At 33.4% G+C, this 17,216-nt stretch overlaps 1 protein-coding gene and 1 long non-coding RNA gene across 2 annotated transcripts; both read left to right on the top strand.

Moving 5' to 3' along the window:
• Positions 1–384: 384 nt before the first annotated feature.
• LOC140987968 (uncharacterized) lies at positions 385–8,654 on the top strand. Its single transcript, XM_073456776.1, has 8 exons — positions 385–692; positions 3,814–4,022; positions 4,098–4,330; positions 4,521–4,770; positions 5,208–5,353; positions 5,638–5,843; positions 5,911–6,035; positions 7,756–8,654. The coding sequence occupies exons 1-8, from the start codon at positions 457–459 to the stop codon at positions 8,331–8,333; spliced, it is 1,983 nt and encodes a 660-aa protein (XP_073312877.1). The 5' UTR covers positions 385–456; the 3' UTR covers positions 8,334–8,654.
• Positions 8,655–16,644: 7,990 nt separating this feature from the next.
• On the top strand, positions 16,645–17,216 carry LOC140987127 (uncharacterized). The gene is made up of 3 exons (XR_012177074.1): positions 16,645–16,812; positions 16,939–17,030; positions 17,108–17,216. It is a non-coding gene; the product is annotated as an uncharacterized lncRNA (long non-coding RNA).

The following is a 17,216-nucleotide window of genomic DNA, read 5'->3' as shown; positions in this document are numbered from 1 at the left end:
AGATCTTTGTAAATATTTTTACAGAATAAAGAAGGATTTCATTTTCATTTCAATTCAGTTCTTCATCTTCAAATAAAAGATTTTTTTTTTTTGTAATTGCGATAAATTTGTGGTTTGGGATATTTTCATTATAATTCTGTATGATCAATATAATAATAATTTGAGTTAAGGTTGAATTTTTATCGAATTAATACACTATATAATAATTTTTGAAGTAATGAAAAAATAAATTTCAAGTTAACGTTAATAATTTAATGTGAACATGTGTGATAAAAAAAATAATGTGAAAATATTTAAAAGAATATATTAATATTCAATAGTTGTTTTTCTCCGACAAAATTAATTCAGTATCCCAAGTTCTGGGCTTACGTGGGACTCAATTATTGGTTGAATGAAGGATTATTGATATTATCCCCTCCAAAGCAAAGGCTGTGCGTGAAAACAAGCAGAGTGAAGATGGCTGCCGCATATTCAAACCTCGCTGGTTGCATTGCTTGTGTTCCCAAAGTTCCCACCACCGCCCATTTTTCTACGTTCCTGTTTCGTTCAAGAACTTGTGGGTTCGATGGGATTTCGATTTCCACTTCAAGATGTCAAGCCAAGTTCGAGGAACTCCAAGAAAATATCAAGGATGATGACCGACAGAAACTGTTGATTCAAGAACCCAGTGATGCAGAGGTAGAAGATGACAGGTTCAACAATAACGAATTTACTATTCTTATATGGTTGGTCTAGGTAGATGGTAAGAGGGGTGACCAAAATTTATTTTATATACAAGACTATACAGTTAGCCCAAGTACATAGCAAGGAGCCATTACTATTAAATTCTTAATTTAAAATGCTTGTGACTTGTATCTGACATGTTATATATAGCTTTAGGCATTACAACTCACCCCCTATCTAAAGGATTTCATCCCAGAAATCTTAAAACTGTTGCCTAGCTAGCCAATATAGAAACTTCATAAGTATCTTACAGATATTCCACATACGGTAGTACACGTTAATAGTACCTAGAAAATATAAGTATTGCTTGATAACATACTATACATCTCAGCTGTACGTGCATGGTTTCTAGCACAAACTGTTCCCTTTAATACCTAGAGTCATAAAATTTATTCTCACAACATTTCTTTAATTAGTGCCATGTTCTAAAATTTTGAATTTACTGAAGGCCGCTCAACACTAATGGTTAGTCATCCGACTCAGTAGATACTAACTATGATACTATACAAGGGTCGGAATAGAAGAAATCACGTGAGCTAAAGTATGTACAATTGCTTACAATACAAGGTCATGAATGGCTCAATCAGAATGCTCAAGGTCGCTGAGAGCTACAGTGCCATTTTGTTCTAATAATAGCATGTTTTTTGTTCGTTCATTGTTTTAGAAAAAGCAACAGTCGAAATTCGGTGATATACTTCAAATATTAAACAAAGTAATACACAGATAAATACCGAAATAGATGTACGTGAAGTAAAAAGGTGCTTAGCATTGAAACCAAAGTCGTAGCCCATAAAAAAGCGAAGTCTTTGACAGGTCTAAAGAGGCAAAATTGGTTCGAAATTAAATTGATTCAAAAGCGTCTTTTACTTAAACGATTTCGTAAATTAATGAAACGAATGATGTTATATTACTTCACATGTAGCATTGATTGATGAAGTGAATACGTATTTTACTACGTCTGTGTCGTCAATTAACGGGGTATCTACATCGATTGTAGAAGTAATGTAGTTGTATTACTTCGCACTTTGGTTATTGTGGTGAAATAAAATATTGTATTTGCCTCTATTGTTTCATCAAATAGCGAAATATTTAATTATATATTACTACAACAAAGTATAATGTTAACGAAATAATTGATCCGCACGACTTTACCATAGTTTGAATTGTGATGAAGTAAATGTTTTCTTCTACTTCGCCATAATTTTGAATTTTTGAAGTATATGTATTTAATTATTTCATTTAGGATCAAACACTTATCACTAAGCCAAAAACTATAGCTGTTAGCCAAAGCGCAATTTTATTTCCTTATACTTGTGGCAGCGGAGAGTGCTCCTACTTGAGTGCTAATGGGTCAGGCTCTTAGGCTCGTGAGTATAGAGAGGTGCTTGTCTAGCTGCTGGTGTTGTATCATATCCCTTAGAAATCAATTTTATCCTTTTTCTACCATATTGTTAAGGGCGCAAGGCGCATCGAGACGGACAAGAGCCATGAAGCCTAAGGCACAAGGCGCACGGCGCGAGGCAGGGCGGCGCGCGGCTTACCGAAGCAAGTCGCACATTTTTAAATTTTAAAAAAAAAATATTTATGTTAGAATAAATATATTAAAATATGAAATAATTTAAGGATGTCAATTTGGGTGGATTGGGTGGGTTGGGTCAGGTTGAGCAATAGTACTATTCAAAAATTGCTCAACCCGAACCCAACCCAAACCCGAGCCAACCCGAAAACACTCAATCCGAACCTGAACCCGTATCAACCCGATCAACCCGGTTTCGAATTTTTTTGAAGAAAATTAAATAAAATTCAAAAAATAATAATAATATTTTAATTTAAACCCTTAATAACAAAATCTCTCTCATATATATGATTTAAATTTGAAAATCTAATTGTAGAAAAATAAATATTTACTAAATCAAATAAAAAATATTCAAAATAAATATTAAATTATGAAAATTTATGATATAAATATACAATAAATATTTTTTCAGACATACAATATATAAAAATATAAGTAATATTTATTAATTATATTTTTTAAAAAAAATTAAAATTTTCGGGTCAACCGAACCTAACCCAACCCGATCATTTTTTTCGGGTCAGCTATCGGGTCCAACCCGATCTGACATGAACCCCAAACCCCAAACCCAAATCTGATTTTTTTTCGGGTTTAATCGTATGGGTTGGTGGGTCGTGTCTGATTTTGACACCCCTAAAATAATTAATCACAATGTCAGTCAAAACAAAAAAATAATTAATAAGTTCATAGTAATTAGTAACATGATTAAAAATTTTAAATTATCTAAATTAAGTTCATCTTCTTCCATCGAATCATCAAAGTCCCCATAACTTTCGGACTTGTATTTTTCTTCAAGGGTGCATTCATATTTAGTCATTTGAAATCCACAATTTCGAAGGCATTTTAATTGTTTAGATAACTTACACAGAAAAAATTCAAATCAATGTCCTACTTATTTACACTATAATTGTACTAATCGTATGTGTGCGTATCTAAATATATGTATGTATCTATATATATGTACACACTTTCTGAGAAAGTGAATACTAAAGATAAAGCAATCTCTGTAATTTGAGCAAAACACTAATCAAATCTTGTGGTCTATGTGTGCGTTCATGCAAGTCTCTTCTTCTTGATTGTAGTTCCTCTCTTTATAACCTTCAATTCCTTTTTATTATATCATTAGATGAATTCCTCGTTCTTGCCCTTTTATTTTGTTTTAACCACTTTCACGCATTCTAAATTGCTGTCTGCAAAAAATAAGTTATTTAATTTGTATATTTCTGTTGGTTGAGTATCATAGACTGCCTTTCTTTTCGGTTCCAAGAAGTGTATGGTGTAAAAAACTCATCATGGCAGTCTCGTCTCGATTGGCCAACAATGCAGTTCTTTTTCTTGTTGATGTTTTTTGGATGCCCTTAAAACACTTGTTATCATTCTAACTTAATGATGGTTTAACTGAATTCAATGGATTTGATTAACAATTTTTTTGACTATGTATCCAAACTTCGAAGTGTCCTGTCATGTTATTGATTTACTCTGCAGCAATTTCTTATCTGCCTATTTATTTGTAGGATCTTTGTCAAATGCCCTTCAACTTCTATTATAAATGAACATAGACACCTTGAAGCTAAATACAAGCGGCGGAGAAAAGATAGCAGTGTTGAATCTATCGGGAAATGGAAAAAGGACAGCCTTTTCATTGACCGACGTGATAGCGTTTTCATTGACAGACGTGGGAAACTGAGAAGCTTCAATCATAAAAAGGTTTCGAGAAAGAAAGGTGATAAATAATGAGTTGATTTTTACAGATGCAGGGTGAAGTCAGCAGTGATGCTGAAGCCTTCGTTTTGTTCAGGTGGTTCTTTGAGGGGCCAAGGATGGAAGTTTGGATCTGGATTCGTTAATGGAATTTTTCCTGTGCTAAGCCCCATTGCCCAGCAGATTCTCGACTTTGTTCAAAAGGACATAAGCATAGATAGAATTTGGTCTTCCTTAGGAAATTTGCCTCCTACTAACACCACTTGGGATGACTTAATCAACGTGGTGGTCAGACTTCGTCTCAGAAAAAAATGGGATCCAATCATATCGGTACATTTGTCATACCATTGTATCTTTTTTAGATTGTAAATAAGCCTAAAATTATTTGAGAATGTATTAGTTTATGAAAAACAACAATTTTTGATTCAGTTCGCAGGGAAAAGGAGACGAGAATATGTTCAGTACCCTACCTATGTGGCTTACTTAATTTTATTTGAATTGACTATAAATCTTTTTGCAGATTTGCGAATGGTTAACACGCAGGAGCTCTTTCAAGCCTGATGTAATTTGCTATAATCTACTTATCGAGGCTTATGGACAAAAATTACATTTTAAAAAGGCAGAATCCACCTATGCTGAACTCCTTGAAGCTCGATGCATCCCTACAGAGGATACTTATGCACTTCTTTTAAAAGTGTACGGTAAATGTGGGTTCTTTGAGAATGCTGAAGCTGTCTTTGTTGAGATGCAAAAAAATGGTCTTCCTCCAGGTATGTGACCATTTAATGATCTAGTTATCTTCTTTAAACATAAATTAGATATATAAGAATAATATTGAGCGATTTGGTTTGCGAATCATTACATCTTTTACTGTGTTATTAGTAATCTCTCTAATAGTGATAAAAAAATGATGTCATGGTCTGGATTATTGTTTTTTGTTTTAATTTCATCATTTCATATAGCAGTTTAGTCACTTGTTAATTTTATTTTTAAAAGTATGTTACAACCCTCATTTGAATATATAATCATTTCAAATTGTAGTTTACATTTTTCAATTATGATATTACTTCTGTTTGAATACAAATCAAATTAATTATGAAAAAAGTGCGCTAATGTTTTATTGGTTTTATCGAATTATGATGAAAACTGGGGAGGAATATTAACATTTGAATCATGTATTTCTCATAATTTATCATCAAATCTTCAGGTACCATTGCATATAATTCATATATTGATGGGCTTGTAAAAGGAAACAATTCTCAGCAAGCTATTACTATTTTCCAGAGGATGAAAAGAGAGAATTGTGAACTTTCTCCTGAGACTTACACAATGATGATCAACTTATATGGAAAGGTCATCCTTTATGTCTTTTATCATTTCCAGGATGAATATTGTTAGATGTAATACATCATTTTACTTACTTTTTGTATGCCTCTGCCCTCCGAAGATAGATTTAACTTCTCACATCTATCGTAAGTTTCATATCAGTAAAAATACAAACTTGATGCTGAAATTGATTGTGCTAGTTTGTAGAGCTCACTGATATATTTTGACGTCCAGACGTTATTTCTCTACCAGATGTTTGTTTTGGTGTATAGGCTTCATTTATTTCACCTTCAGTTTCTCGTGATTGACAGGAACATAAATCCTACATGGCCTTAGAGGTGTTTGGTGAGATGAGGAGTAAAAAGTGTGAACCTAATATTTGCACTTATACTGCTTTGGTAAATGCATTAGCAAGAGATGGACTTTGTGAAAAGGCAGAAGAGATCTTTGAACAACTGCAAGAAGCAGGTCATGAGCCTGATGTATATGCATACAACGCCCTCATGGAAGCTTACAGGTATTGTTGATACAATTTACTTAGACCCGAACCATCTGACAAGTTACTCAATCTACTATTTTGACAGTCGTGCAGGTTTTCCCTTTGGTGCTGCAGAAATTTTTGCACTTATCCATCAAATGGGATGTGAACCAGATAGAGCCTCATACAATATAATGGTTGACGCTTATGGGAGAGCAGGTCTTCATGGAGGTAACATTTGTGTTTTCATTTTATTTTGCAAATTTGTCATGCCTTGTTAATTAAGAAAGAGCACGTTTGAATACTTGTATCTTTGAGAAAGATGAGAAATCAAGTCTAGCATAGATATATAAGGACTAACTAACAAGTACAAAATAAAATTATTTAAACTACATTTAACCTACGACATAGAAGAATTCAAATAAACCAGACAAAAATAAAACAAGACAAACACAAATTCCAACCAAAACAATTAAAAATAGCAAGGAGGTGTAACCGTTACAATCCCTTACAAATCTCATATTATGTTTTATTGAATTTCCATATGTTCATGCAGTGACGGGTTTTTCTAGATAATTAATATATTATTTCAAGTTATATCAAATCCATAACAATTAAATCTCTTTGAATTGTTTGATAAATCAATCACATTAAATCTAGGTGAAAACCTTTAGACTTTGATTGATTAAGTATGGCCATCACACATGCATTTGATATCTCGATTTCAATCGAAATCCATGACATTATATCTCATCATAGTTTCATCTCTCGATTTTATATTATATAATATATAAAATCATTTAAAAGTAGCTAATCTTGAAAGCATTAAAAACAATAAAACATGTACTCAAGAAATTCGGGATTCAATCAAGCAATAATAATGAAATCATATTTCGAGCGAAAGATCCCTTAATCTAGATAAAATAAATAGACTTCATACTTACAATGAAAAACTATGTTGATAAATGTTTCTCATCAATCCAAAAATAAAATAAAGAACAAATTTTAGTAATAAGACTGACCTCTCGACGTCCATCCGTGTTGATCTTCTTTTCTTCCTCCCTCTGTCTTCCTTCTTCCCTTTCGTGCTCTTCTCTTCCAAACTTTGAATTGTCGGCTGAAAGGTGTGTTCGATATCGCTGAAAATATGTGGGGCTCCAGATTTGTGTCGGTGCCCCCTTCTCAATATCTAAGGAAGAAAAGATTCCCAAATATCTTAACTTTCTTTCCAAAAGGAAAAATTAACCCTGCTACCCTAGCGGCCAAACCTCCGGTTTTTTTCTTCGATTTTGAGCCTCCAATACCATGATATGCACGGGTCTTTCATAAAATTAAGCAAAATGGGCCCCTTTTCCTTTCTCTTTTTCTTCTTTTTTAACGGTCTTGCTTCCCTCTTTCTTGTTGTCATCGTGTTTCAAATCTTGCACAAAAGACACGATTTATCCTTGAATCCCAACACGAGTCCATGCTTTCTTTCTTGCTTTGAATCATTTAGACCTCTCTTAGCCGTGCCTACAGTCTCAAAAATGTGTGTCGCTCTTTTTTCCTTTCCTTGGCATGACACCCATACACAGAAGCAATGCGATTTTTTCCCTTTCTTTCGGCATTTCATCTCAATTCCTCGATTCACCTATAGGCCATAAAAAATGGTGATTAGGAGCTATAAATATTAATTTGCGCACTAATATATATCTATCTTTGGAACAAGAGGTGCTTCTCATCTGTTATTTGTGCGTTTTGAACTTTCATTGTTTCTAAATATCTATCCATCACTAGCAGTCTGTCCACATGAAATAACGAAGTTTTGAACGAGCTTTTCGAGAAGGTGTACGTTTTCGTTTCATTTTTCCCTTGTGGAGGTAGGCCATTTTCCAAACCGCATAAATATTGTATTCATGTTCTTCTCTTTACTCTATTTTTAGTTTCTAAAACTTTTTTTTTTTCATTTCAGGTGCACAAGCTGTCTTTGATGAAATGATTCGCCTCGAAATAGCACCTACCATGAAATCCTTCACATTGCTTTTATCATCCTACTCAAGAATGGGCAACTCATCCAAATGTGAAGAAATTGTTAAACATATGCACAAGTTTGGGCTCGCGCCAGATACTTTTATCCTCAACACGATGCTGAATCTATACGGCCGGCTAGGTCATTTTGAGAAAATGGAACAGGTATTGAGTGCGATGGAGAATGGAGCATGCAGACTTGATATCAGCACTTACAACATCTTGATCAACATATATGGACGGGCTGGGTTTCTTCAGAAAATGGAAGAGCTTTTTATGTCACTTTCCTATAAGAACTTGAGGCCAGACGTCGTGACCTGGACCTCTAGACTCGGTGCTTACTCTAGAATGAAACAGTACACTAGGTGTATAGAAATTTTTGAAGAAATGATTGACAGTGGTTGCTATCCCGATGGGGGAACCGCCAAAGTTCTTCTGTCTTCTTGTTCTGGGGAAGATCAGATTGAGCAAGTGACTGCTGTTATTAGAACCATGCATAAAGCAGATAACAAGATGGTATAGTGGGTTAGGAGACTGTTGTTTGTCGTCTGATCTTCTTCTCTCGCTATATTGATCCCTTGTATAAATTTTCAAGCTAAAGCCATCGTGCTGTGGGGAAGAGTTCCATTTGAGAACCATGGCATTCCATTAAGCGTTCATTCCTCCACAAATCTATTTCTATCTATCTATTATCTTTGTAAAGGGGCAAATGTTCAGAATTCGTTCTAATCATTGGTTGTTCTTAGTATGTATTTTTCTTTATATTAGTGTGAATAGTAAGTGGGAATATATGGGAAAAAGTAGGGGTATATTTGGACTATTATTTTTATTTTTAGTATTTATTATTATTATTATTAAGAGAATCAATAATGGTAGGGTCGGTGGTTGGTCCACATTCTGTGCATGGTAATCCATGGTCGTACTTGATGTGTTTTTTCCTTTTGGATTATGTGAACTGTAGTGGGAATATATGAGCAAAAGTAAGGGAATATTTTGACTGTTATTTTTATTTTATTATTCTATTATAAAGGTACCAACTTCTGTTCATCTAGGTACTCTAGTGTATTCAACTAAATAGTCGATGCAATATATATGTTTCAATGCATTTAAATAAAAATAAATAATTGAATCGAAATAAGTTTGATTAATTAGTATTACTTTGCTAAATAATTGTTTCACTACATTTTCTTTTTGTTACATACACGTGTGTTACTTTTTTGGTAAAAAACTTTTTATTTCTTCTGTCATCAATCTCCTCTCTCAAGTTCTACATTTAGTATTTAATGATTTATGAGAGTGCATCAACCAGGTGATTGCTTTTATTTTTGTTTTAATTTTCAAAATTTTATGCACTAATATTTAATCATTTAAAAGTTTCAGAAGGTGATTTAAAAATTAACTAGGAAACATCCTACATGAAATATATTTTTAAATATGGAAAATATAATTTGAACACATTGTACATTTTTTTAATATCTTATTTTCAGAATTTCGTACAAAGATTTTAATTTATTTAAAATAATTATTCTCATTTTTCAAAAATTCATATAAATAAGAAAAATATTATTTTAGAATATGGTATATTTTTCTTAAACGTAAAATATGAAATATATAAATATTACTTTTTCATTAGCGCTTTTATGCATTTCACAATTTAAATTAAGATATAGGAGAGAAAAAGAAGTATTTTGGAATATTTGCAACAATTTCTATTATATAATTTATTGGTTCACTTTTACAGCAACAATTTCTTTTACAATTGTTAGTTTCAAGATTAATTTGAAATTTTTTGCAGGAATTAACTTCAATGAATTTCATTACTAACATACAATGATATTCACGTCCACGTCGATATCGTAACCTAGGAAGAAATTTCGGTGAAAGTGTGAGATAAATTATCGGTGGCAATTGTCTGACCCAAGAATTTGTTTACACTGTCAAGCTCTATTGTTTCATGGTGAAACATCACAATTCTGCTGTAGAAATGAAAATACAAATTTGGATCACATCTCTTCTCCCATTGAATTCCAAGAGTTGTATATGATGCAGATAACGAGGAAGGTAGACATTTTCGGCAGTTCATAAGGGCATACGATCATGTTTTCTTTTTTACATCGATGGGAGTCAACATAGATGAGTCGTTAGCAACCGGTACGCATGGAATTTACACAATTCGTGCCCATGGATCAATAGATCGCTCGATTGGAAGTCTTCTACCAAATGAGAATTGTAGGCCAAGGTACATGCAGATGTGGATTGTAGACGCAAATCATGATATAGACAATAGACTTCATGAAAATCCATAACAAAAACGAGAATTGCTGCTTAAGATACAAAAAATTATTGATCAACACAATACATTTGTGCACGTGTTTCGAAAAATTGGCAAATGTCAAAACATACCTAACTGTAGGCTCATCATCAGGCAACAAAAACTTAATGAATATCAATATAGTTTACCAACAACATCTCAAGTTGCAGCTGTCATTGTTAACGAATTTCAAGAAACTTTGAGCAGTTGAGATATTTCTATACAAAGAATGGGTGGAAATCTTATCAGCGTTAAAGACGTAGTTGGCTGTTATGATCTTTTGCAATATCCCCTCCTTCTACCATATGGTACATATGGTTGGGATATAAATAGCCAAAATATCAATGGTACATGATTAAAATGCTTAAATTTACTATGCGTATATGCTACAGGTTGGTGAAAAAAACATTGTAATTTATGCTTTATCTTTTTAATTAAAAAAAATTTAAAATTTAAATTTACGACTATACTCTTATAGTGTAAATTATCTTCTTAATCAGATACGAGAAAATTCGCCGTCTTTGCTTCTTAGAGGAGGCTGTCTACTTCAACAATATATAGTTGACAATTACGTAAAGATTGAAACACAAAGACTACGATGGATACGTTCAAATCAACATGATATAAATTCAGAACTTTACCAAGGATTGCAAGATTGTTTACATGGAGGTGAAAATAATGCAGGTATGATAACTTAATGATTTAAATATTATTTTTCACAACATATGTTACAACTCACATCTTATACATATCTATCAAACACATTATACAGGAAATGTTGGTACCAAAATCATTTTGCCATCATCTTTCTGTGGAAACAGCCAACTATGTAATTCGAATTGGAATGATGTGAAGGTGGCCAAGACATTTTCATTGATAATGGTTGGGTTGTCCCGTACAATCCATGGCTTTTATTAAAATATGATTGTCATATTAATGTTGAAGTATGTGGAAAAATTAAATGTGTCAAGTACATATACAAGTACATCCATAAAGGTCCTGATCGGATTGCACTAGATTTACGAAATGTGCAAAATTGTGATTAAATCCAACAGGATGTGGGTGGAAGGTGGATTTGTGCGCCTGAAGCATTGTGGTGAATTTTCTCATTTGCGTTTAGTAGTGTAATGCCTGAGATTTTTATTCTGTTAATCTGAGATTATTGATTATGCATTGATGTGATTATAGAAGGACCACTTCGAGACCTGATTTGAGTTGGCATGTGTGATATGTGATGTGCGAGGACAGAACACATCGCGCATAGGCGCGACACGAGGCGCGCATATGCACGAGGCAGGCAGAGAACCTCGCGCATATGCGTGGGAAAAGGGCGCGCATATGCGCGAGCTGGTGGACTTGACTTATGCCGAGACAGTAGGTCTCGCGCATATGCACGAGAAGAGGGCGTGCATATGCGCGAGCAGAAGATTTTTGTTGCCCCGAGACAGTAGGTCTCGCGCATATGCGCCAAGAAAGGTCGCGCATATGCGCGAGACGTGCAGCGTAAAGAAATAGGCCACATGTCTTCACCATGCAAATATATATGTTCAAATGTCATTTCCTTCAACAATTACAACCAAGAAACTGAGGAAAAGTTTAGAAATTCCCTCAAGCCTCATTGTATCTTAAATTTGTGATTGTGCACGATCCGTCTCTCAGAATTTGAATCCGAACACAGTTCCAAGATCCTCTCTTCAACAGCTACAAAAAGACGTAAGTATTATTGATTTCTGACATGATTTGAAGTTGATGTATTGGAGAAATTGTGCTTTGATTATTCTTATGTGGTCTGGAAATATGGGTTATCGTAGAATCGAGAACAGATCAAAGAACATACATTATATGAAATTGTTATGATTTTTCAGAGTTGGGTTGATTGACGTTATACAGATTTGGTATCAGATTGAGTTTGTTGATTGATTATAGATTATGATTTGTATCTGTTGTTATTGTATTGCTAGGTATATCAAGATTGTGCTGTTATGCCGCCGAAACAGAATTAGATGAGTTCTGATTATAGCCAGTATTGATTTGAGTGGTATATTGATATTGTACTCCTCGCTATTGTTATTGTCAGATTGAGTACTGACAAGCTTCGAATTCGAGACTTCGATTTCGTCAGAACTGCGACAAGAAAGGTATAAATCAATGTTCGATTGGGATTGATAACTCGAGTCAGATATGACCTGAGTTTCCCTAAAATCACATACTTAGTTGCTATTGTTTTCAGATATTTGAATTCATTGCATTTATATGCTTGTTCTATTGATTTATAGAAAGTATGAATTAGATGATTGCTTGTGAGACAGAGAGTCTTTGGCAGAAGTGCCAAGTTGGAAGAGGTGCCAAGTCACTGGACATTGGGTTATATCGATGTGCTTAGGAGCAGATCGGCTTCTATTGCAGATATTCGATATAGAGTACCATAGTCTGGGAATAAGAACGTACCACCATCTAGCTGTGGAGAGTAGGTGAGTTGTTGCTTTTTTATTCAGCCGGGATCCCTAGATTAGATGAGTCGAGTCAAGAGTTTGATTTACAGACTTATATTGATTGATGTTTCGTAGATTACGATTCATGTTTTATAAATGTTTATGCTTTCGTATATTTATATGAATTGCATGCTACATTGTTTATACTGGGATATGTTTCTCACCGGAGTTATCCGGCTGTTGTTGTGTTTGTATGTGTGCATGACAACAGGTGGGACAAGATCAGGGTCAAGAAGAGGATGAGAGAAAAATATTAGCGTGGAGATTCGGACCCAGCAGTAGAATAGGTTTCATCACTGGATATGTAGTCGTTGAACCCTAGTTTGATATGGATCTATGTTGTACAAGACTTGTACTTTTAACTTGTGATATGTATATCAGATTGATTACATTATGTTCCATACGGTATTTTAAAAAAAAAATTTAGACCCAATTTATTTAATTGATCCAATTATTCCCAAGAATGATTAAGAAATGAATTAGCGTCTGGGTCCCCACAAGTAGGATGTATACTTTAGTCATTAGGTTACAACTACATACATCAAACCAACATTTGATTTATTGACCCCAGACAACACGTAAGTGATTTACTTGCAGATGATGACAACTCGAAGACTATGAATACAGAATTTTTCAAAATAAATTGTGATCCTGACTTGACTGGAAAGTATTTATATCGAGAATTTCCACAATATTACATATGGATAAAATATGGAAAAAATGGATTCGTCGAAGAAGCAACAATAAAGTAGTTGGAAGAGTATATGTTGTGTCGCCATCTGAAGGTGGGTGGTTTTATTTTCGTATCTTTTTAAATCATGTCATGGGCCCAACATCTTTTCAAGATCTGATGAGTGTGAATGGAGTAACATATTTAACATTTAAGGAGTCTGCTCAAATGAGAGGACTTCTCCAACATGATGATTAAGTAAAACAATGTCTGCAAGAAGCACGCTCTGTTAGAACGACATCTTCATTGAGAAGGTTATTTGTATCCATACTAGTGTTTTGTCAACCAACAATAATTCGAGAACTCTAGGATGAGTTCCATCCTTGCATGTTTGAAGATTATGGTAAAGAAATTTCATCAATTAACTTACTCGTCAATAAGTTATTGCTTGATATACGAATGTTGTTGCATCAGTACAAAAGAAACTTGATGATTTTGATTTACCATCAATAAGTGCTGAGTTTTTAGAAGACGAACTGCTACCAAGAATAATTGAGGATTAACTTTCTTATCAGATTTTTTATGATGATTTGAGATCTATTGAATGTTTGAATGCTCAACAGAGGATTGCGTTTGACACCATCATAGAAAGTATTATGCATAACCAATCAAAACTTTCCTCATTGATGGTCCTGACGTTATTGGTAATACTTTTTTATACTGCTCAATGTTGGCACATTTCAGAAAAATGGGTAAAATTATAGTTGTGGTAGCAACATCTGGAATAGCTGCGACATTGTGGTCAGGTGGAAGAAATGCACATTCATTTTTTCAAATTCCACGTAGACCAACCGCATCAACACTTTGCAAAATAAAAAAACAGAGAGAATTTGCAGATCTAATAAGGCGTGCATCAGCTATAGCATGGGACGAGGCTCCAATGGCAAATCGCTATGCTTTTGAATCCGTCAGTAAGAGTTTCCAAGATATTATGGAAAATCAAATAGCATTTGGAAGGAAGAAGACAATGGTTTTTAGTGGCGATTTTCAACAAGTTTTACCGGTTGTTAAACGAGGGTCGAAGGCAGAACAAATTGCTGCAACTATTTCAAGGTCAACATTTTGACATTGCGTAAGGATAATACACATTCAACAAAATATGAGATATGCTCAAGATATTTAGTTCTCGCAATTTCTGTTGTGCATAGGTGATGGATTGCAACATACCGTGAATCGTTATTTTATAAAATTAACAGATTCAATTATCATTCCATGAGATGGTGAACAATCAATTTAGATGTTGATTGATTCTGTTTTTCCTAATATGATAAATCATGTTAATGATGAAAACTATATGGTTTATAGAGCCATTATCGCATCAAAAAATGTTGATGTCAACAATATTAATCAAATGCTCATTCTCAAGTTTCCTGGAGAAGAAAAAGAGTGTACCTCTTGGGATAGTGTAGAAGACGAAAATCACGACCTTTTTCAAGAAGAATTTTTGAATTCCCTTAGTCCAAGTGGTATGCCACCACATAAAATCATATTGAAAGTAGGAAGTCCTATCACGATCTTGAGAAATGTTGTGCCTGAACTTGGCCTATGCAATGGAACAAGATTAACATGTCGCAATCTTGGTAGAAATTTTATAGATGTTGAGATCATAACAAATCCTTACAAGGGTACCAGATTCTTTCTACATAGAATACCCTTGAAAAGTGAAGATAATTCTGGATTACCATTTGAGTTGACACGTCGAAAGTTTCCCATAAGGTTTACTTTTTCTTTGACAATAAACAAAGCACAAGGTCAAACAATCCCAAATATTGACATCTTTTTGCGTAACCATGTGTTCAGCCACGGTCAACTATATGTGGCACTTTCAAGAGGAGTCTCACCAAATTCTACAAAAATTTTGGTAAAAGACAGGAATTTAGAGCGTCAATATGGTGTAAGAAACGTGGTTTTCAAATACATATTCCTACTTAATAGAGAATGATTAAGTGTAAGTAAGTCAACTCTCTTTATTGTAAATTTTTCAAAAATACATTAAGTACAAATATTTACAATAATTGTTAAATATATGATATATGTTTTAGTGTTAGAATTTGAGGGATGCTAATAAATTTTATTATATGTGTTCATCCACAGTCAGCTATATGTGGCACCCTGTTTTCAATCCATGCTTTTATCTCTGCCCATGTTATTTATTTCTTATCCTCTATCTTATCATGTCTCTCGAATAACCATTTTTGACATGGGTATTACACTTTCTATATTTATTGAACCAAATTTAAAAATTACTTGGTTAGTGTCTAACGGATAAACATATTATTTATGATTTTCTGTTTGTTTGTTATGAATTTTATTTGTGCTTTTTTCTCAAAAGATGAAGGATACTAGTTGCAAACAAAGTATTTGTAGAAATGACATACTCAATTCAATGGATCAGATTTACTCGCCCTCGACTTCATTTGGTTTGCTTTTAACAATGAATAAGTTTATGGTCTATAATTTATTATATTGCTTTATATTAGTGATCATATCAAATTTGTTTGTTTGTTTTGATATTGCAGGTGATAATGAATTTATTACGAGTTTCAATGTCTTATGATCTTATCTCTCACGTATTCTCAATAGAGTCACTAAATCATTATATTAGGGATTCTTAATTAAATATTGTTTTATTATAAACTTTGCAGAAAATTTACATTTTGGTTAGTAGATTTTAAACTCAAATGTTTCAAGATCTAGCCGAGTTCTGATATCAAAATCTGGAATTTTATGTGGCACATTTGCATCTTTACTGATTTGGCATATTTGAATATTTGCTGCATATGTATTTAAATCTAACGATTCATACATGGAAAAAGCGGATGATGGAGACAGGAATCCAACCAATAATGTCCATAAATAGCCAAAACTGCAGGTTTTTAAAATTCTTTGTATTACAGTAATAAACTTGACCTTAGCATGTATTTATAAATTTATTGTTTCCATTGTTCAATCTACTTAATTTGTTGATTTCTATTTCAACTTAAGCAAAACATGGTATGTGTATTCCAGAAATGATTTAATTCTGCCACTATTGCTAGAATTTGTATTCTTCATCTTTGTCAAGTGATTTACTTACAATATTTCGGTTTTTTTGGCAAATTAAAGGAGTTTGGCAATTTCTACTTTATTTTCCATGTATTTAGTTAAATCCTTGCAGTAGTTTATATTTTGTTATGTCATATCAATTTTTATAGCACACTTTAATAGATTGCTATATTTATTTTGTATGTTTATAATGTACTTGGATATGATTCGATAAAATGAATATTTTTTTATTATGCTAGAACAGAGAGAGTGATGAGTTCAGCAGCTCAAAAGTGGCAAGATTTCAAAAACAAATTGACTAGCAGATTTGTTTGGCCGAAAAGAAAAAATGCTGAAAAGTTGATTTCTCCACCAAGTCAGTATCATTTCCCAATAGCAGATTGGAAAGCATTTGTGGATGCGAGACTAGATCCATCATGGGAGGTACTTTAAGAATTTTCATTTTTTCTTTAAGAGACTAGATCCATCATGAGAGGTACTTTAAGAATTTTCATGTTTTCTTTAAGAATTAATAATTTCCATACTTAACTGAAGAACACAATGATATAGGTTACTCACGAAAAACAAAAAAACGGACCATGCATTTTAAATATCACCACAGAATGTCTCGCAAGGGTTACATCGTCTTGGAGGCTGAACTGGTAAGATATAGAGCATTCTATTTCTCATTTTCATCAAGTTCTTCATATTCTTAAGCTGATAAATTTTGAAATTGTAGAGAGAAAAAAACATAATTGCTGAAGATGAAGAAGTTGATAGATCGGTGCTTTGGCGTAAAGCCCGGGAAGACAAATCTGGCAACATAACAAATGTGGAGACATCAGAAG

Source organism: Primulina huaijiensis, chromosome 11, assembly GCF_012295235.1.
Source record: "Primulina huaijiensis isolate GDHJ02 chromosome 11, ASM1229523v2, whole genome shotgun sequence".
NCBI classification, from domain to species: domain Eukaryota; kingdom Viridiplantae; phylum Streptophyta; class Magnoliopsida; order Lamiales; family Gesneriaceae; genus Primulina; species Primulina huaijiensis.
The sequence above is the reverse complement of the archived record's forward strand: the minus strand, read 5'-3'. Positions and strand labels throughout refer to the sequence as shown.